Raw genomic sequence first — 23,669 nt, forward strand, 5'->3', positions numbered from 1 at the left:
ATTATTTCACGTCCACAATCATCCCCTTCAGTTCTGACTGCTCCTCAGCTATTTTTTCCCTTCGATTACGGCATAATGTTGCTAAAATAAGAATAAATGCCATATAAGGGGGGACAATTAATCATGTGTAAACACAAAATGAAAGTTGCATTCCAAGCAACTTTCATTTTTTGTAGTTAGAAGTATTTGTCAAGAAAATAGATTGTACCGCAGTTGTGGTTCCAGTTTTGTATATGGGGGTACCCGGAAGATATAAAAGGCCTGATGACTACAGTTACGACCACAATGTAACAAGAGGGTTGCTGGTTCGAATCCTAGATAAGGTGATTTTGCTGTACCCATTAATGAAGTATTTTGCTTCTGTAAAATATACTCAGCCATATGGATTCAGCACATAATTCAATATGTTCAGTATGTTCCACTCATTGTCAGAGAGTTGTATTCCTCTCCAGTGGCACCAAAAACACAACACAGCAGCCCTATCAAATTGAAATTGAATCGAATTTAATAAAGCAGTTTTCGACTGCTACTGATTGAATTGTAGTACTCTTTTCAAAATTACGTTAAGTATGAATTCATCATAGTTTGGTGAATCTTGTGCTTTTAGTTTTTTGTTTCTTGTTTTTTTTTTAGTTTTTTTTTTACTTAAAAGGGACATCGGGGTGATATTTCCAGGCCGTAATCCGTATGACTCAAATTTCAATACTAGTTGGCTTGAGCCACCAGACAAAATGAAGAAGGCAAAAAAAAAAATCACTTCTTTTTGGTTCTTCTTTTTTTTTTTTTTTTACAACAAAGTAGGATTTACAGTGCCCCTACTCTATAAAGGCAACCTGCTTAAAATGTCAAATACTGCAAAGCCATTCACCGTCACTATCCACCACTATCAATAGTGTTTGTCAATAGGAAACACTTCTGCAGGAAAATGTGCTGTTCTACTTATTTACCATTTATTTATTTTTTGGTATTTTCAGACTGAGTCACCAGCCTAAGCCTGTTGTACTTAGAAATAAGTCTGAGAGCTTTTGCTTTGAAACTGATGTCGATGGCTCTTTTGCATATGAATAAGCACTGAATACGCGACATCGTCATAAAAAACCACCAGAAGGGCCCACAAACACGGGTTTCCATAGAGCGTTAATGTGCGTTCTGATGGGCACTGGAGTGGCGGAGACCAGAGGCCCTGGAGACAGAAGGGTTAACGGGTTTCCTGAGAGTGTTTCAAAGGTAAGAGCAAACACGGCATACGTGACTAGCGACTGAATGCGTCAGCTGGGGCTAGCGAGGCCTCCTGGGACCCGCCGTCAGACAATCCATCACTGGAGACGCGCACGCGCGCACGCGCGCACGCGCGAGCTTGCGCACACACACACACACGCGCGCACTCGCACACGTCTGCACGCGCCTCATACGGGCAGACGTACGGGCACGTGCGCACAAACACCTACACGGACACAGAGCCATGGACACGCACACATTACATTACAGGCATTCAGCAGACGCTCTTATCCAGAGCGACTTACACAACATTTTACATAGCACTTGCATTGAAGCATATACCGCAGCAATGCAGGTTAACTACCTTGCCCAAGGGTTTGATAGCAGTGTCTTCCCTGGGAATTGAACCTGTGACCTTTAGGTTATAAGACCAGCTCCTTACACATTATACTACACTGCCACCCATGCATATACAGAAGGAGAAGAAGAAGAAGAAGAGAGTAAACCTGTTACCTACACTCCTCTATACATTCTGATCTGAGGCAGAACTCGAAGCCTTCTTCCCAAAGATAAACATCAATCTCAGCATACATGCACAGGTCAAAGGTCAAGGTCTCTCACACACACACACACACACACACACACAGACAACAGAAAAAAAGTGCTGATACTAAATATGACTTCTGACCGAATACTGACCATTCAATTTTCATCATCTTAATTATCGCCATGCCATTTTTATCATCACTGCTGTTATTGTGAGGGTGACATTCGATCACAGCACGGGGCAGAGATAAAGGGACAACATCACCTACTTGTACCAGCTCTTCAGCTGAACCGCACAAAAGTTTGGGCTAATGGGACCGATATCTACTCGAGGGCAAGGGGCATCCTTTTCAAGAGATTTATCATTGGATCTGCTCGACACATCTGTGTTCCTTTCTCAAACGACCTTGCTTAATGGGATTTCATCCTCACTTTTTCCCTCTTCTGTAGGTGCTGTTTCTCAGTCCTCTGCCTCTATGATAAATGTTTCTGCATTTCTGTGCACAATCTACCACTAGGGCATACAACACATGAATCTTCCATTTCGACCCAGCTGGACACACTGACAGGAGATGCAACATCCCTAAGTTCACCCAGTTCAGTATCAAGTCATCATTTCTTACGTTATTTGTGTGTGTGTGTGTGCGTAGGTGTGTGTGTGTGTGTGTGTGCGTAGGTGTGTGTGTGTATGTGTGTGTGTGTGAGTGTGTTTGTTTCCACAAAGAGCAAATGCATATTTCCTTTGCTTAATTTCCTTAGTTTTCCCTTCCCGATTACTGTTTAGTTTACGCACACTGGTTAGAATACGGATTTTAAAAAATACATTAAAAATAAATGAAAAGACACCATTTGCCACTGGTAGAAATCAGTGCTCTTCATTTGGGATGGAGATTCAGAGTATCCCGGGGGAATACACAGCTACACTATGCAACTCTCACCATTAATAATGCAGGACAAGCTAAAGCACACACAAATGAAAACACTGCAGCCAAGAGCCAGAGAAACTGAATGAATGAATTCATGCACTATGAAATACACACACACACACACGCACGCACACACACACATACATGCAGACATGCACACATGCGCGCGCGCACACACACACACACACCCACATGCACACACACACACACGCACACACACACACACACGCGCACACACACACACAATCTCTCTCTCTCTCTCTCTCTCTCATAGGAATGACCACAGAAAAAGAATAATGCAGATCAGGGGTCTCAGCTATATGACACCTGATTCTACTTATCACGGTCTTGATTGAGGACCATGAGTAGTTCATTAGTTTAATCTGGTGACTTGAGATCAGATGAGTGCTGGGCTAAAACTGCACTGGCCCTTTTCATATAAGATTGGAGGCCCCTGATATAGATAGATTGATAGATTGAGAGAGAGACAGAGTGTGTGAGAGAGAGAGAGAGAGAGAGAGATAGAGAGAGATAGAGAGAGAGAGAGAGAGAGAGAGAACAAAAAAATAAAAAAACCACTGACACCGCATTAAATATCCACAGCTCTCTGGCTGCATAATTAATAGATGAGGCAAACACGATTTCCGAAAGGAGGCCTGGGAGAGAGAACCCAGCCGTCCCGCGGGATAAAAATAAGCTTTGGCTACCGAGGAGTAGCGACTGGAGCGCCAGGCGAAGGCCTCTCGCTGAGTTCCTCTGCTCCATCGCTCTCCACAGACTGAGCTCCCCTTCCTGTCTCTCGCAGCCCCGCTGTCGCATGCCTTGTAAAAGCCAATCTGTGACTCATCTGCTTCGGTTTACGCCGCCGACCGCGCTCCTCTTCTCCGATGCACAGTTAACTTGCGCCGCGTAATACGAGGCTCGTAATGCCATGACATTAAAACGGACGATCAAGTAAAATAAAAATAAAAATGAGACCCGATGAATCAGACCCAATCAAAAAACAGGTTCTGGATAATTATGAAACGAAGGTGTTCTCTAACACTGTCTGTACCTGGCTCGCGAGCTTTGGTTATAAAATTATATTGCGCCATATTTTTTTTTTCGTGTGCATGTCAAACCCGGACTGTGCCAACTACGGCCAGCAGGCACACGCTTGGCTGGGCATAATTTGACACAGATCTCCCTGCACAGGGAGGGATTTCACTTGTTGGGATGACTGTGTCTCATTGCTCTCTAGCGTCCCCTTCTGGTCAATCGGGCCCCCACATTGTGCCTTTCTGGTACACAGACTTCCACTTATTGAAATTACAATGTAAATTCCAAACATGCACATCTTACACATCAACACAGTGGTCGATATAAAGATTAATATCACCCGGTGTGTATACCTTACGATGGGAATAATAGCATGGGTAAGAAGTTTGGTTTTCCCCAAACTATATACAGTAATTAGAAAGTATGGATGAATCAATAGTGCTTTTGACAGAAATGGCCTTGAGAAGGGTATTAATTCATTTAACATTTATCATCATGCCAAATTGCATCCATCACCCATGATTTAAGATGACTAGACAATGTGAAGACATGATAGAGAGAAAGCTTTTCTTCAAGGCCACACAAGCAAAAAAGATATGAAGGATCATTTAAAATGTTCTGCAATACAATAACATAAAATAGACTTTCAGCATAAAATATATATTTTACAATATTAATAACAAACAATCATTGCAGAATCAGTTGGAAAACAATATTTGCCATGATGAAATTTAATTTCAGTACAAAAGAACATTAAAATTGTATCAACAGGACTTCAACACCATTTCTCACTGCATTCACTGCTAGAACAGCCATTTGGGAGAATCAAACCCAGATTAATATTAAAGAAAAATAATCAGAATACATATCAGAGAACAATGAGAAAATAATTAATTTTAAAAAAAAGAAATATCTGCCTTAAAACACCCTGAAATCAGAATAGGGAAAAAACATATTGCAATTGCAAGGGTACAAAAATATTCCATATCCTGTGATGGTCAAACATACCTCATAAATTAAAGATTAAATCGTTTTGATTTGTGGCTTAAAACGCAAAATGCAAATTTGAGTCAAAAACACCAATAATCTACAGCTCCTGGAGTTATAAATATATGGCAAGTTTGTATATATCACATGTGGTACCATTCACCATGAACCCCCCCCCATTGTCAGAGGGAGGTAACCGCTACACCCGCCCCAATATCGACTGTCCTGTCAAGGCATATCAAATTCAGCACTCCAACAATCACCATGTCCCATCAGCCCATTAACAAAGGCCAAGCCTATTTACACTCACTCATTACTTTAAGAGCCTCCAGGAGGAGAGAGAGAGAGAGAGAGAGAGAGAGAGAGAGAGAGAAAACCCAAGTGATTCTGCAAGTTCTCTTTTATCACTTATTTTCCATTTCTGTTTCTCCCAGCAGACGACTGTTTTGTCTTTCATTACAATGTGGTCTCTAACAATCTCCCAGCATAGAACAGAACAAATGTCCCGGCCTTATTCCCATGACAACTTCTTCAAAAGGAGACAAACTGGGCTATTAAGAGGTGTAACAAAAACTACATCGCACCCAAAAATGAGGCTTTATGGTTCAGTAGCATTGGTTAGGCTGTCCCAACAATGGCTTCAGGTTAAATTCCCTAGGGCTATAAAACTGAGGACTTTAAAAACTGAACCGGCTCTGCTTCATGTACCGCATTAAAAGAAATCAGGATGCTATTCCAGACCTCTGGGCCTTTCTGAGCGGCTCGGTGCCACAGGAATCTGACTAAGGGCCAAGCTTATGAGTCATCAAACATGGACACAAAAGGCCCGGCGAGGCTACACAAAGCTTACGCAAAAATCAATGACGCGCTTCGACAGCTGAAGATGCATGTGTCATCGCTGTGCCATGAGTGCCTTTTTTACAAAAGAGGCCTTTTGTTTCTCTCAAAACAGGGGTGAATATTGACAGTACCTGGATTGTTCTTCCCACACCGAACAGGAGCGCACCTTTATTTTGGTCCAGTGCCACTACAGGGACAAAAACTGCTTTCAATAATTGTTTTTTTTTTTTTTTCTAGCATTTGCCCTTAACTTTAAAGCATTAAAATGTCCATTTACTCCAGATGTATGAGTGGATTACCTTTTCTGAATATTCACACCCCTCCCTATAGTCTGAGGGGAATGTTCTTCATCCTAGATCAACACATCATTCACTTCTTCTCATTTAATATCATTTAAGTTTCTAAAAATAACATTTCTGGTGATTCATGGAAATTATCGAATGCATTGCATACACGGTGCACAGTTTGAAAGCCTATTCATTACGAGCAGAACGGGTCTCATCAATGAGAGAGTTTCATCAGTGCGGTTACCAAGCTCACCAAGCACGAGGAATCCAAATAAACTAGCGAGAATTCATGAATGCCACTTCAGTTGCATTTCGGGACTCTAATTTAATGAGGGCGGCCGTGTGTCTGTTTGCACAGGCCTTGATATTGCAGCGGGACTACTGGTGTTTGGAGGAGAGGGTGGAGGAATAAGGTGCCATCTGTCTCTTCTCCGGTTTATCACCTGGCTCTCCGGCGAAGCAGGCACACCAAGAGGCCCCCAGTGGCCATCTCGTCAGGGTTCGAGTCGGCAAACACGTTTTTTTTTTTTTTTTTTTTACCCTTCTGTGTAACAATTATTGTCGTTCACACCTCTTTCGCAGGTAGGGGACGGATTACTCCACTCCAATTACATGAAACATAATCTCGAGCAGACTTAGTTATTTCAACAACTTCGCAATCCCCTCGCGGGCATCGGAAAGCCGCGAGTGCCGCCGAGCTCGCATGTGGATTGGGAAACCTGATGGGGAAATTTTGTGCACGTCTCGGCCTTAAAGTCAAAGACTCCATTAGTGGGAAAACAGAGGCAGTAATCCTATGGGATTTGCCCAATCCATGCAAATGATCCATAATTCCCTTTGTGCTTGAAATTCCGACTGAAAGTAACAAATTTAAATCAATTTCGGCAAAAGAATACGTGGAATAATCTCATGAACGCACAATATATAGCTTACACTTTTTCTGCAGAGTCAAGATTTCAATAATAACGATAATTTAAGAATTGAAAATTTGAATGTTTGGAGGTCATAGCCTGGTTGCAAGACTAATGTAAATCTTTATTTATAGGCTTAATAGGGATAAAAATGGAAATTGCTTGGAAACTTAATAGGGACTGATGGTGAAAGACATAGTTTACACTCTGTACCTGTTCCGTGGCTTTTGTGCATTTGGTGATGAAAAACAAACACAATAAATAAATAAATAAATATTACCACTATGTTTTCCTTTATGCATTACTGCAGTTTTATCTTATCCATAGATAGATAGAAATACATACAAAATCTCATCCATGTAGATAGAAATACATACAAAATGGTTAGGCCAGGAGAAGACGGGGAACCCCCCCCCCCACACACACACACACACACACGCGCACACTTACACACACACACACACACAGACAAATGCATGGAGACATACTAAATAGGTTCGTGCAGCCAACACTGTTATAATTAATTATAGTTGCAATGAGACACTGTCAGGAAATTTTTCATTAACGTCAGCTTCGATTGCACATTTAGCGAACACTTCCCCAGGGTGAAACTGGGAATTTAACTACAATGGTGTATTCATCCTCCAGGTTACAAACAGGACATGCAAACAGTTCTTCACCTACAAATCTTTTACAACATGTGAATTCCCTTGCGGGTCCGTTTGCGTAAACAGTTGCCTGAGGCCAACCTCTGAAGAGCTCAGCTCACCTTTTAAAAAAAAGAGCTTCCCCCTCCCATGTTACTTAAGACTTCAAACTCCAGAATGCATCTGTGCTTCCACATCTCTGACCATCCTCTCAGTCTCTGCGTGGGTGTGTACAAAGCCCTCATTACGACTGCCACATTTAACCTGAGGACATCTGCTGAACGAGAGCACGGGCTGCTTTAATGTGAGTTAATCACAGCAGTTAAAGATCTTTGAGTTGTGTGTGTGTGTGTGTGTGTGTGTGCGTGTGTGAGCGTGCCTGCATGTGCATGCGTGCCTGTGTGAGCGTGCCTGCATGTGCATGAGTGTGTGCGTGCGTGCGTGCGTGCGTGCGTGCGTGCGTGCGAGCGTGTTCATGTGTGCGCAGTACGTGTTGAAGGGAGGGAGATGGGCCAGAGCTCGGTGGCGCGCCCGATCCGCGCTCATCACGCTGGTTCTCATAGCCGCTCTCCATAATTAGGTGTGGGTGTCGTACATCGGACTCTTTCTGCCTCCACTGACCTTGCATGAATCCCGACGAGTTAAAGAAAAGGCAAAAGAGCTGAAAAGCAGCTCCCTGGGAAGTCTGTGTATGACTGGAGAAAAAAGGGCCATGAGACAAAAGCCCTTTGAACAAATGAGAAAGCTCACAATCTGCCCGGTGATACTGAGTGCCCAGAATGCAGACATGGTGATGAGCTCATTCCCTTTTCATGGCACTTTTCTGCAAGTGCTTCAGCATGGCACAGTACTTCAGCATGGTACTTAACCTGAATTGCCTCTGTGTATATCTGACTATGCAAATGAATAGTATGCAAAAATGTGAGCTGCATATTTAAATAAAATAAAAAAAATATTTGAAAAATGTCAACTGAATCCATGAGTCAGTGCTTAAAAAAAATATGAGAACTCTTGTTTTTTGAGTTTGTTAAATATTTGATCTCAATTTGGAATGCCTCATTTGTGTGTTCATGCCTAATTTGTGTGTGTCAAAACCTTTTCCGGCATTTTATGGAGAGTTCAGACAAGCACATGATCTCCTTGGAAACATGCTGTGATGTCAAGCCAATGCTTCTCTTTATTCCGCAGGACAGCTGCTCAGCTCGCAGAGTCAGAGGGAAGACATTTTGTTTGTGACTGCGGTCGCCCAGACAACCAGAAAAATGGCTGGTGCAAAATGAAAAATGGATGTCCACTGTCAGAAATAAAGGTACTGTGGAGGTACGTTTGTACTCTTTAAGAAGCAGATGTCCCATATGTACCTTAAAAGTACAATATTGTTCTATTTGGGTACTAATAAGTACCTTTTACAAGCAAAAACAGTACAAATCAATTTGCCTATGTATGCTGGTTAGGGGTGTAATTTTACCACCCCATATAACAACAGTTTGCACCTTTATAGACACTTTTTCATACTTTTTTTTTTGCCCAGACACACACTAGGACAGTCCCTTAATAGGATGAGTCACCCATCGATGGTTTTACTGAGATTCTTTTATATCATCTTATTTATTTTCATATTGACAACAATGCATTCTTCTTTCTTTATGAGAGTCATTACTGGAATCACTTTTCCATGTTTAAAAAAAGAAATGTAATTTTCTCAGTTATATTTCGTCCGCTCTCTACTCTCATATCGTTTAAACTCCATTGTAAGACTTTTGTGATGTGAGCATCACAAAAAGCATGTTTGTGTTTTGTTTTATTATTTCAAAGGACCCTTGATTTCATCCATGGCTGTCTCCCACATAACATAAATACTTAACAAGATCAAAACAAGCCTTCCAGAATGTCTCTCAAACAAACAAGGGAACATTGCTTAATGTTTAATTAATCAGCAGCGACAAAAGAAAATAACGATCACAAAACCAACTGACTTCCGTGAAAGAGAATAGACACGGCTGCTAATCCCGATTTGCCCTCAAAGACCGTTTTTTTCCCCCTTCAGCTCAGTGCCGGCAATTTCCTTCACTTTGCTGTCAAAACCCTGGGATAAGTATTGTGAGCATTTCAATTCAGCGCACAACGGCTGGAGAAAAAAAAAAAGAAGCAAAACTTTTGCTCCAAACCACTGGAGGATAAAGGCTTCAAACCTCTGCTGGATAATGGACTATCTAAGTGTTTCTAAATATTAATTCTTAGACGATGCAGACTTCTCGCTCACGGAGGACTGATATTATAACGGAAGGAAGGAATACATACACACACACACACACACACATGCGTACGCACGCACATATACACACACACACGCGTGGATGTACACACAGTTTGCCGTGGACAGTTGGGAGCAAGTTGGGGGAACTAAATTGTTCTTTAAGCGGACGTGTAGGCTTTTCTCCAGCGATTACGGAGAATTCTCCTCATAGGTCAGGACCTATGAAAATTACCGGTGGAAATGAGCGCGCCCATTCTGCATTTCTATGTGAGCTGCATTCCAAGTAAACGATCATGTGCAACCCCTTCGCATGCGCGGATGCGCGGCGCAGATGTGCCGCCGCATTAGCAGCGCAAAATGAGATCACGCTCGCGGGTCATTTTCAGGATATTTATGGGTTTGTGCAGAAAAGGGTTTTTGTGCAGAAATGGGTTTGTGCAGAAAGGGGGTTTGTGCAGAAATGGGTTTGTGCAGAAAGGGGGTTTTGTGCAGAAAGGGGTTTGTGCAGAAGGGGGTTTGTGCAGAAAGGGGTTTGTGCAGAAAGGGTTTGTGCAGAAAGGGGTTTTGTGCAGAAAGGGGTTTGTGCAGAAAGGGGGGTCTGTGCAGAAAGGGGGGTTTGTGCAGAAAGGGGGGTCTGTGCAGAAAGGGGGGTTTGTGCAGAAAGGGGTTTTGTGCAGAAAGGGGGTTTTGTGCTGAAAGGGGGTTTTGTGCAGAAAGGAGTTTTGTGCAGAAATGGGTTTGTGCAGAAAGGAGTTTGTGCAGAAAGGGGGTTTTGTGCTGAACGGGGTTATGTGCAGAAAAATGTTTTGTGCAAAAAAGGGGGCTTGGCTTACCCACTGCGGACATCTCGGGCACAGTGGCATGGTAGGGGCCGTTGTTGAACTCGGGCGCGTTGTCGTTGATGTCCTGCACCTTGATGGTGAACTCGGAGGGCGGCTCCAGGGGCTCGTTGGTGTCCCGGTTGATGACCTGCGCCGTGAGCGTGTACTCGGCCTTCTCCTCCCGGTCCAGCCGCTTCATGGCGTGGATGTCGCCCGTCTTCTCGTTGATGGCGAAGATGGTGCCCGCGCCCTCGCCCGCCAGCACGTACTTGATGTTCTTTCCGCCCACGTCCAGGTCCGTGTGGAGCTGAGAAGGAGAGAGACAGAATGGAGTCAGCGGAGACGAACCGTGACCGGAAAAGGCGACGGGCGAAACGCCGGTGGGCGCGAAAAAAAAAAAAAACGAAAAAAAATCCACTTTAATCCAGGACACGGAGCAGAGGGGCTTCAATTTAGGGGGAACCGTGAGGGAAAGTAAGATGTGCTCATTTGGCGGCATGGCTAAATTGCCAGCGCACACAGCTAAATGCTGAAGACGGAGAGGCAGTCGGGGGGGGTGGGACGGGGGCGGGCAGTGCTGCGTATCCCAGCCCCTGCCATTTCCGCCATAATCTCTCGGTGGCGGGAGCCCGGACAGAACGTCCGCTCTGGTGATGCGTTTCCTTTTCTGTTGCCGCTGACGGCTCGGCCGCGCCTCGGCTCTGGGTTCGGCGGGGGTCACCGCGCTGGCGCGGGCTCCGGTGGCCTTGAAACCAGCCAGTTAGCCGGCGCCACGACGCCCCGCGGGCTCGGCTGTCATCAGCAGACGGCCGCTCCCGCAAAATGGACGCCTGCCACGCCACAAAGTGGGTCAAGTCGGCAGAACTCCAGTAATGGCTTAACCCTTTTTTTTGGGGGGGGGGGGGGAAACTATTGCCAAGGTATGGGCGGGGTTACCAGTCTTTCCATATCACCCCAGGGGGCAAAACCCCCAAAGAGAATGCAAGACAGAAATAACAATGTCAAAACAAAACCTATATATACACATATATATATATATATATATATATATATTTTTTTTTTTTTATAGACAGCGAGATAGAGAGAGAGAGCAAAATTGCGAGATGATGTGTTTCGACTGACACAACTCGTTATTTTGGCACATCTACCCGCCAGAAGTCATTACCCTACTTGACAAGCTCGGCGAATGTGCCAGGGTGAGTGAAAGGGACCGGCGTTGACTGTCACCTGCCACTTCCCCTCATGCTGTCAGACATTTACATCATGTGTCACCTGCCCAGGGTTCGGGGGAGGCGGGACAGGGAAGCTCTCGTCAACCCAGAGAACTTTGTGGGAAATAAATAAATAACTAAACAAATAAATAAATAAATAAACAAATTGAATTACCTCAGTGAAAAGCTTGGAGAACAACCTGTACTTTTTTTGTGCTTATCCATATTGCAATCAGCAGAACTGGCGAGAAACTTTATTTCTTATTTTTTGTTTATTTATTTATTTGTCTGTGTGGGTACTGAGGGCTTTTCACTCAGTTATCACTAGCTCATTTACCCCGCAATTATCATTAGCTATGTGTTTCCAATTGGAGTTTGAAATGTGCTGCAGGGAAAGCTATTTAGTTGGGCATGCCAGGCACACCCACAAGCACAAGCCACTGGCCTTTACGAGTCGGATATATAAATGCTGGGTTTTATTTCCTTCTGGAGTGACTCTGGGTTCTTCTAAATTAGCCACTCAATCCCCAAGGTAAGGGGTATCTCGGCTGGAAAAATAACAGAGTAACTCTCTCTTCAAATGCAACGCGGCTCAGAAGCTGCTCTTGTTTTTTTTGTTTTTTTGTTTTTTTTGTACGCTAACAATTAGTCGATCCAGGTACGTTATGTGTTATATTTTTTTGCATTCTGCATTGTGACACGGAACACGTTTAGGGACTTCAGTGGCGGAGCGTGTACAAGCCTCTCTGAAGGAGCCCGGTCCTCAGAAGGCATTGTGGGATGATGTGTGCCTCGCACGCCTGCAGTTCATGCGTACGCCGTCTCGGAGGTGCTGTTCACAGACACTGACAAAGCACATTCTCTTTAAATTGTCGCGCCTTGCACTTTTGTTTTCCTAATTGTGCCATCATTCCACATGAAAGATCTCCCTCATTAATATTGCCATTTCACAGCATCTACATTCTGTGAATCCTCCTAAATGAGCCCAAATTAATGGCGTCGGAGTCTACGTGTTCATGTGTGAGCGTGCGTGTGTGTGCATACACTTGTGTGGGTGTGTGCGCACGTATGTGTGCTTTGTGTGTGAATGTGTGTGTCTCTGTGTGTTGAGGGAGCTCTGTGTTTGTGTGTGTGTGTGTGTGTGTGTGTGTATGCTTGACTGCATGGCTGTCCATTGCTTCAGCTGCCAGTTTTTAACTCATCCTTTGATTGTCTGAGGATGAAGGCATGCACTTTTAACTTGACTTTTATATGCGCTTGCCTAATAACAGTAATGAACAAAAGGTCAAGTGAGGATCCGAAGAGCAGACATCGTTTCAGAATGGGACATTGGCTAAGTAATATATCAGATTATTTGTGCACTCTGTGCTGTGCTCAAATTATCTCTTGCTAAATATACTGACAGATCAGAACATTGCATAAAATTGTGTAATTTCCTGTGTTCAGCGTGGACTAATCTTTCTTCCCGATATGGCAACTCGAGGCCTGTCTCATCACTGCATCGTAAAGAACAAAACAAGGAAAAACCCCTACCTATCATTAAGAGGTAGTGAGGATGGCAGGAACATAGGAACTGACCATCTGGTTGTTCCGTACAATCTTTAATGAATTCCTCTCTGTGTCTCTCTCTCTGTCTTTCTCTCTCTCCCTCTCAAACTCTCTGTGATTACATGGCTAATTGGAGGTTGTCCCTTAGTCCCTTAGTTCTCCTTGCCACAGAAGCGTTTGGATTTGGACTGGGCCACAACAGGCGCATCAGTGCATGGACAAATTTCTTGAATGGGACACAGCCTAAATGAGGCCCCCCGGTGGTCAGATAAAGAACACAGGGTGGACCCAAGAGCAGTCTGGGTTAACTGCCTGTTCTAGAGTCGTGAGGGTAATTGAACCCCTCACACAGCACTGGTATGCACTGCAAACAGAAAACATGTGTGTGGACACATCATCGCATGCCGAATTACACACTAGCATTGTGTGTTTCTCCTAATATGAAGACATGGCCTAGTCACAGCAGAGTGATGTAACCTTCCACATGTATGTGCAACTTATGAATATCACAAAGGAAAAATATGTAATTTAGCCTTCGTGACATCTGCGGTGTATTCAATGCAGAAACTGCTGGGTGGTATAGAAAAAACCTCTTGGTAAAGCAAAGCAAGGTAGCTAAGAGAATCAATGAGAGCATGGGAGCATGGAGAGGCTTTTACCATGGAAAGGGTTTTATACGTATATATATATATGTACATTTTGGTGTATATAATATATATGTGTATATAAAACATCTGTATATATATATATATATATATATATATATGGTGTAGTGTCAGAACGCAAAACACGGATACAAGTGTGGCCAAGAGGGTCACAAGTATGGGCCTGGCTATCGGCGGAAAGACACTCGCTGCCTCCTGCAGTTCATTAGCACTGCAGAACTAAATCTGAAGGAGGAGGCCTAAATCAGGTTGCGTGTCGCTCCCTAGATTGCACTTGGCCGCCTCGAGGAGCCTCTCCCCGAAAGATGAAACGGGCGCTTCAGTCCCACGCGCACCTCCATCCCGTGACGCATCGCCGCGAACCGGGCGGCGTTATGGGCCCCTCCGGAGCCATGCGTCACCGCCCGCCCCGCTCCGGAGGAAGCGCCGGCGTCGGCCTAATGAGGGACGCCTCGTTCCACAGCCCTCGGCCGCACGCCGGAGCCGTGCGCGGAATTCTACCCAACGTTTACCGATAGGCTTCCTGTTTGGGAAAAGGCTTTGGTCCAGGTAAAAAAATAAATAAATAAAAGTGTATTAGCTGGATTAAATCATTTGTTCTCAACTTCTATTTACAGATAAAGTCTTTACTTTTCCTGTTCGGCTTGTATATGTTCTTCACGGACACAGCAGTCACCAAAGTGCCAATTTTGTTTGTGAGAATAAAAAAAAAAAAAAAGCATATTTACCTGTGAGTCCGAGCTAAAAACAAACATGGATTGAACGAAGGGCCAATGGGGGGAAAGGATCGAAAACGAACCCCACGGCTTTGGATCAGTGTTCACAACAGACTGGAAGAAACAGAAAGGAGCCTTGCATTGTTTTCTGACTCATCTGTAGACTGGCTATCGATATCACACCTGTCTGCAACACGGCTGGGGAACTGAAGGGTAGGAAAGGCCGGGGGGTGGGGGGGGTGCGGGGGTCGGGGTGGGGAAGGAAAGATGAAGACGGGCTGGAGGCGCAGACGAGACAGCACAAGGGTCAGATCAAACGCTAAATTAAACAGCGGAGGACGCCAAGCCGTCCTTCAGCGAGCTGAACGCCAGACGGCGGGGAGCTCGAATGCACAGCCAGTTCACTACCAGTTCATTCGCCGGCAGTGTCATTGAGTCGCACGACCATAAAACTAACGTCAGCGCTAACGCGGACGCTCAGCGCGCACCCTCATAGGATTCCGCTGCTTCCGTCTCAGATCCAGCTCCGCCTGGACTGCGGGCACTGGTGCGTGAGGGAGCATTTATTTTTTGCTTCCTCTTGTTATTTCTGTGTGGAGAGCAAAAAAAAAAAAAAAAAAAAACAACAGAATCGTATACATGTTCATGCCCATCAAATCAGGCACCAGAGAAGAAAGTCACACAGCTTGTCGTCGTAGGAGAACTCGTAAGCAGGCACACAGCATGTTTCCTGGATATTTGCGAGGAGAGAGATGCAAATGCCAGTGTTGGCATCGTTTCTTTAACTATGACAGCTCTAACCTTGTCAGGAGCTTTTAACATGTCGCCCATTGGCTGGTGTCACGGCAACAACGCCCCGTGCCACAACATTCCGCAATCTGTCGACTTAGCGGCCTAAATGGAAAATATTGTCTGCAATTTCATCAAACCAAAAACAACGCATTCTGAGTGCGCTCGCTTTGTTGACTGCGGCTGGCGAAAAAATCTATTTCCACATAAATATTTCAGCAGGTAATACAGCACCATGTAAGAGCGTATACAACATTTTGTGTTACTCTACATTATGCAATAATAGTTTGAATGTTCGAGGCAGATGGCACTTTGTACGACACACGATATTCTCTGTTATTCTTGGAAGCACAATTTTCTTCCCAGATCCTCCACAGAGAACATGATTTTAGACTCCAATATATGGTTTAGGTTTCATGTTCCTGCATTTCATATTCACATTATGAATGCATCAGCAATCTGCAGAAAGGAAACAAGGACTTTGAAAAAAATATATGTATGCGAAAGCTCACACTGATGATTTCCTACTGTCATTTCAAATCCTCCATCTGCAGTGAGAATGACAGGATCACAGTGGATTTGACACAAAACAATGTCATTGGACATAAAAAAGCACAGAGGATAGGGACTCAGATTCACTGTCTGGGGTTGTTATTCAAAATAGTAATGCAAATGTGTATATGTGGCTTTGTGTGTCTTGCTTTGAATTCAAAGATTTGCCAAGGAACACACCTATTTTACAGCTATTGCAGAGTAGCACAGTAGGTAAGGAACTGGCCTTTCATTCAGAGACAGCAGGTTTGAATCACGTATGGGTCTCGTTAGACCCTTAAGCAGATTGTTTTGAAACTGATTCAATAAAATATGTCATTAAAAATGGATACCAATGGATGTGCCAAACAAGAAAGCTGGGTAAGTTGCTCTGGATAAGGGTGTAAAGAAAATAATAATAATCAGAGAAAACAATTAGTTTCAAAATGTTAATGGTAGCTGTTTAAGTTAGCAAACCAAATACATTTTCAAACTTACAGCCAGCTAGCTAGCACATCAAAATCATTCAAAATATATAGTTATACATATAAATGTTATAGTTGGTAAATAAGCATTTAGCCTATGTAGATAATGTTAGCTGTTCATTCAACCAATAGAGCAGACTATTACCCGGACATATATCTATGAATGTTAGTTAAGCAGCAAGAAAATATTATGTAGCTATAGATAGTAGTCTCTCTCTCAGCATCCCTACGCAAGAACGAGTTCTCTCTCAGCTGTAAACTATCACAATGCTGAAACATCCGCATTTTTTCCCACACATTACGAAGAACACACTGCGTAGAACACATTGCGTATTACCCCCTGCCAGAACCGTGATTGGCCTCCCATCCCAAATCCTCTACTCATTTTTTATCTATTCTGCACATGCCGCGGTGGACCGGTTGGAGGACGGCGTGGGGATAGAAGCGCAATTAAAGAGCAGATCTGCGTTCACGCAGCAGAGCTAATCAAATCCAGATTAGATAGTTTCTTATGAAGTGCAGATGGAACCTGCATTACCTCTAATTCAATGCTGGATTTCAGTATGATGGAGCATTATCTTACACCAGATGGCAGAGCATGGCATTATGATGCATTTTTTTCTCCATTATTTATTTATATATATATATTTTTTATGAATGACTGAACGGCATTTGCAGATTATCTCCTGATCCTCTTGTAAGAAAGCAGTGCCGTCGAGCAATGTGTGACAGTGCAAAAAGCTTCACATTTAGTGCAAACAGAAGAGCGGTGGAAATGTGTGGTTGGGAAACTCAACTTGTAACTGCAGGGTATGCTGGAATCCGTGCTGCGATGCAGATAAGACTCTGCTATTGTTCAGAAACTGAACAGTTTCTGCACAATAACATAAACATAGCATAGCTGTATTCATTATGTCATATTTAAGCAGTTCCTTTTCTTTTTTAATAGCAGGCTCACAACCTTCAGAAAATGCATAATGACACAGTATATGCCATATAATGATATACTGTATACTGTTTACTGTACATATGCTTTATTATCATCTGCGTAGGAATGTTGCTAAGACGGTTGACCTTCAGCCAAATGACTATTCAGTTCCACCCCTGAGAACTGCATCCTACAAAATACAAATCCTGTCATCCTTTCCAAAGGATAATTTATTAATGCATAATATGCATAATAAAATATTTCAAGTAAAATTCAACTGACAATGTAATTTGGGTCGATCCCAGTCTCCAGCAGAACAGGATGCAGTGCTAACCACTGCACTAAAGATGAATTCCCCGCTAGTGTAGTGGTTAGGTCACTATCGGACCTGCTGCCCCCGCTTAATTATAATATAACCCTTATAAACAGGGTGTCGTGAGATGGGTCTTTGAAAAATATATTACCATGACAGTGTATTTGAACTTGAAATGAAAGAATAAAGAAATGTTTTCAGTGTCATGTGATTATAAAAGTATGTTTTATAAATGCATTTTCCTTTATTTATACACACATTTTATTAAAACTGCCTAACATACCTGAATAATAGAGAAATAGATAAGATAAACATATTTTGTAATATATTCTTGTAATTGGTTCTTGCATACAATATATTGATGTGTATTGCAAAATATATGTTAAGTCCTTCTATTTCAAATATTGCAAACAATATGTTGGCATGTGTTGCAAAATATACATGAAGTCCATCCATATATTCAAATGCATTGTTTCATATATTACATTATATTTTCCAATACATGTTCCATATATGTGTGCCCGTGGTCAAATTAATAAAGAAAAGCATTTCGAACTTAATGGCATGTCTACTGCCTCTTCAATGCACTCAAGTTCAGTACTTTGGTTTAAGACCGCATGATTCTCTGTCTTGCTGTTTTACAGTCTTGGGTGTAATATCAGGGTATTAGAAAGCAATTTGTCTGCCGGAAGAAGACACAGCCTAAGTAAACACCATCTGAGACTGGCCATGTGTGTATTTAACGTTCACATTTAGCCACTTTCCTCCCTGAAAATACTCTGATTTTTTTCCCTTTCTTTCCCCCATGTCATTTGCCATGCAGATTACCCCCCCCCCCCCACACACCCCCCACACACACACACACACAACCCCCCCACCCCCACCATTTTGTGTGCTCATTATCCAGAGGCATACATAGCACTAAGTGCCTGAAGGAGTGGCAAAGGTCCTCACTCAAGGCATGTCTCTAACAGCTGCATGTAATCGAAAACATGGACCATAGACTGCTTTAAGCTGTCAAATTCACACAGTGTGCCTGGGCTCTTTGCATCTGCCAGAATTATATGAATGAATGAATGAATGAATGAATGAATGAATGAATGAATGAATGAATGAATGAATGAACGACTGGATGAATGAATGGAATAGATATGGATGGTGCATATCCAATTTCTGCTTTCTCTGCACTGTCCAGTTCCACTGACCATTGCTGTGTTGCATTGTTTTAAGAAACACTTATATGTTCTTTCCATCTTTAATCTTTGTCAATAACATAGCACTTCACTTTGTTTTATGAATGCTAAATAAATCATGAACAGCAGCATTGCAGAAGATACATTTGTGATGGTCAGTGCAATCCATGTAAATCCATGTTTTTAAATGATTTAAAACACAGAAAATATTTATTCGCTGTACGTATGGATGAATTTCAATATTACGTTCTCTAGCCTTGTGTGGAATACAGCAACCATTTCATAGTTCTTAGTGCCACTCAGTAAACCTTGATGCCAAAATAAAAAAGAGATCTGATGTATATTTATCTCAAGCAATACCACAGCTCAATGTTATAAACTAGCACTAATAAACTTCCTTTTACGCTCGCACTTATGTTGTGCTAGTGCCAGAATATTTGGTAGATGCACCTAGGAAAAATATCAGTTGATCATTGCACATTTTGTTTCCCAAACCCAAGAAGCAGTTTTTTAAAAAGTTAAAAAATGCATTAATAGAAAGGTGCATACGCAAGTTTGTGTGCGATCTTGAGAAGCATTTGATGCACGTTCATTATATTTCTGACACAATTGCATGTTTTTTTGGGGGGGGATACAAAAATCAAATGCCTTTTCGAATGCATTATTTATGCATGGGGAACACCGAGAAACAGACTATGCAGAGCAGTCACTTTCCTTTATCGGATGCGAACGCAATCTCAGTCTTGCTAAAAAACGAAAACAGGTTAGGCCTTTGGGGTATTGTAAATGCGAGGACGTGCAGGGGAGAGCTTAGGGGTGTCTGTGTTCTTTAAAAGAATCATTTCACGATAGGATGCAAGGCCTGGATTCCCACGGAGAACCCGACACTGACCAGGGGACGGCTGAACACTCGTTTGTTTGTGAGGATTGCCCGCTGCCAGAGCAAAGAGATTTCATGGCACTCCGCAAACACATCACCTGGGGAATCAACACATTTTCCTGCCGGTGACTTCCAGAACTGAAATTGGTTTTGTCACGGCAGGCCAAAGAGGGAATTTGGGATTCGGGGAGCAGCCTTTTCGCAATGCTCTGTCATGATAGCCCCCCCCATAAGGTAAAGGTAAAGGCGGAAAAAAAGACTTCTTTATTTATTCATTTATTTGAGTCTTTGTTTGTTGGTTGTTTTTTTATTTCAAAACTTGTTTTAAATTTATTATGATACTGCATCGCTATAATACAGAAAATGTATGCAATATTATGCAGGCAAGCAATTCAGGCACTGGCTGGGAAAGGACCAGTTTTATGCACTTGCATACAGGAAATGTAGCACACACACACACGCACACACACTCCACATATCTAAGTGCAACAAGGGTTTGATTCTCGGAAATGTTTTTAGTACAAAAGCTGTGTCTTGGGACTAGTAATGATGGCATGCAAAGGCATCCTTCAATGTCACCGTAAATTATGCCAACTTTTTTCTCATTCTTTTTTTTTCTTCTTGTTTTTTTGTCCTCTGCAGAGCGAAATGCCGGCACAAACAAGACGAGCATCATTTCTCTGCATCAGACTGGAAAAGGGGGCTATCACCGGCAGCGGCCGACACCACCCACACCACCCACCCCCCCCCCCCCACCCCCCCCACCTCCTCCACCCCAGAGACGGGTGGGAACTTCCCCACCCATCTGCCCCTCTCCTCGCTCCTGTCAGCCTGGGCATGGAGATGGATTCTCCCCGTCACGCGCACACTCTCCCCCTCCTGTGAGGCGCAGTGGGGTCATAAGGGAGGCCCCCCGGACCGTCATCAATCTCAGCGCCGTCTGACGTCCCTGTGACATCTCCAGCAGGCCCCAATATCCATTTAGCCAACTGGATGGGGGGGAAAAAATCATGGCTTCCCCATGAAATCTTAAAAGGAAACCTATAGAAACTGTTTCTCTATATGTTGAGACAGCAGGAACAGGTGGTCCCGTGTTCCACCTGGTTAACACTTCCTGGATTCTAGGAATTAGGATATGGATTTGTTTGTGATGTCTTAAGAAAATCCATGCCAGCAGCTCCAATGAATAAGGCCTATATGGCCTTGCATCTACATTCAAACAGCTGATGATTTGAATGTATTCTGTCAGACAGAATTAATGGATTTGATCAACTGCCAAATACATTATCTGGGGGTGGATTTAACTTGTTTTTTTTTTTTTTATAAATCAAATATATCAGGCTTCATTTCAACTTTTGAAGGAAAGGTTAACAGGCTCAACTCACCAAGACCATTGAAAGCCTCAGGAGAAAAATATGAAGAATGCAGTCAATTATACATTTAATCATTCGGTAGTAAATTCCATCATTGGCCATTTTTTTTCCTGGAGGAATCTCAAGTTGTTTTTTTTGGCAACTTTAGATTGCAAATGAAAGTGAGACACCCTTTTAGCCATTCACTCTGTACTACCTGGCAACACACTTGATGACCCTTTGGGTATTGTGGAGTACTTTATCGTCCTATCATAGGTCTGATCTGTTCTTTTCAGGGAAACACTTATACTAATATAATTTCATTACTACTATATATATATATATATATATATATACATACACTTCAGTCACTTCTAATCAGGGCTGAATTTTGTACTAAAAAAAAGAATTACAATTCCAAGTCAAATCATGGACTGAATTTTGGAATGTTACTGGTGACGTGTTAACTGCTTTTGTGGATTTTTTGTCATCTTGGCCTCACAGCGAGATTGCTAATCATAAATGCTCTATTTTGACACATAAGTCACAGCGGGTTAATCCATCTTGTGTCTTGTTATTTAAATGTGACAGAATACCGGAGGCACTGATATTAGGGTTATATAGCCAGGAGCTGTGTATTCATAGTTTTCATTTCAATAACAATGGCCACAGAACATGGTAACAAATTTACCCTGTTAGTTTCCCCTGCGGTCTGAGGTTCCTGTTTGTTTAAATTGTAACTGCCAATAAAAGGTTACTTTAATCAAACTAATCTCACATTGGTTTATGTAAATAAACCCCCCGAACAACCCCCATTTTAGGGTGCGGGAACACACAAAAATACATGACTGTGTTGTTTGTGCAAAATGAAAGACAGCACCAAATGTACAGCCTCTCTGGGGTTTGTTGGTCCTGTCAGTTTGCAGACGTGCTTTGATGTTTCCCATAGTGTGTCCATTCTGTGAAATCCACAAGTGCACAGTGTGCGTTCACTTTCAAAACTGGTGAAAGAAAACTGAAGGTACCTTGGAGGAACTCTGTGTCCCTCCTTAATGGGTCAGCAGCCACATCTACCATGGGCTGTCTTTGCAGACAGCTTGTAAAAATGGAGGTGTGTATATATATATATATATATATATATATACACTGTATACCCTCTTTGTTTTGGAATAAAAACGTATATTCTCTTTAATTTGTTTATTTATAATCAAACAATTTCCATGGGGTTAAAGTGCATGTTCTTAGATTTCAATAACAAATATTTTTATACATCTTGGTTTTGCCCCGTAGAAATGACAGACATTTTTATACATAGACCCCCACCCCTCTCCCCATTTCAGGGCACCATAATGTTTGGGACAAAAACACATGGGTGTTCCTGATGAGTCAGGTGTGTTAAATTGCCTCCTTGTGCAGATATTTCAGTATCTAGTCTGGATTCTAGACTTTTGTTTGCCTTTGGATTCTGTTGTTGGTGCTTGATAGCATGTGTTGTGCCAATGAAAGTCAAGGTAGCCATTATGAGGCTGAGAAATAGTAATAAGATTTTTTTTTTTTTAAATAAATTCCAAGACATAGGCCATTAAGAAGAAAGAGAGCATTGGTGAGCTCAGTAATCACAAAGGGCCTGGGAGGACCCTACAGTTGATGACAGAAGAATTCTCACCATGATGAAGAAAAACCCCCAACACCTTTCTGACAGATCAGAAACACTCAGGAGCCAGGCGTGGGTGAGTCAGTGACTAATGTTGGCAGAAGAATTCAGGAACAGAACTACAGGGGTTACACTGCAAGATGCAAACCACTAGTTAGCTTCAAAAATAGGATGACCAGGGCAGGTTGCTAAGAAGTGCCTAAAAGAACCTACAGAGTTCTGGAATGGGGGGCAGGGGAGGAGGAGGAGGAGGAGGAGGAGGAGGAAGGGGACATATAAAAAAGTGCTGCAATGTCTACACAGTGAAACCAAAGTATATAAATATACCATTAATAAAAATTAAATGAATGAAAATTTTGGAGTACAGAGCCAAATCAAGAAAAAAATATGTATTTGTCCTAAACATTATGGACCTCTCTGTATGTATTTCCACCATATGTGTGTGTGTGTGTGTGAGGCTGCATGTATACAGAAATATAAAGTGAATTATGTATAAAAAAGAGAAACAAGTTTGTTCAGCGTGTATCAAATTAAAAATGGTTGCCCCCACCCCACCCCCAAAAGCCTTTAGCAATGCAATACCCTTCCTTTCTTCTGTGCTGTGGAAGACTACGCTCTCTTCGCTTATACACTACCCACAAAAAAGAAACAATGACTGTGCCGGTGCTGTTTTAGATCTGTAAGATATTATGCACACCCCACATGTATTATAAATGGAAATCTGCAAACTCATTATACAACTTGAGAGGTTATCGGCGGTGTGTGTGCACCTCTATTACACCAGCAGTAGGAATCATTTCTGCCTTGTTCCAAATACAGCCCTTTCACCGTCCCCGTTTCGACACACAGCCGCGCAAACACGTGGATTATCAAATGGCGATACCTACTCCAGATGCATATTTCCGTGGCAATTAGAGCTGAGGAAA

At 42.7% G+C, this 23,669-nt stretch overlaps 1 protein-coding gene across 10 annotated transcripts in view; it reads right to left on the reverse strand.

Annotated features, from left to right (window-relative positions):
* The window catches only part of LOC135255700 (cadherin-8-like), a 187,684-nt gene that overhangs the window by 36,530 nt on the left and 127,485 nt on the right, over positions 1–23,669 (reverse strand). For all 10 annotated transcript variants that reach the window (XM_064337218.1, XM_064337215.1, XM_064337216.1 and 7 more), the window contains one exon: positions 10,491–10,785. In XM_064337218.1, coding sequence (XP_064193288.1) covers positions 10,491–10,785 — 295 coding nt within the window. The remainder of the gene's footprint in view (positions 1–10,490; positions 10,786–23,669) is intronic.

This window comes from Anguilla rostrata, chromosome 5 (genome assembly GCF_018555375.3).
Source record: "Anguilla rostrata isolate EN2019 chromosome 5, ASM1855537v3, whole genome shotgun sequence".
Classification (NCBI taxonomy): Eukaryota; Metazoa; Chordata; class Actinopteri; order Anguilliformes; family Anguillidae; genus Anguilla; species Anguilla rostrata.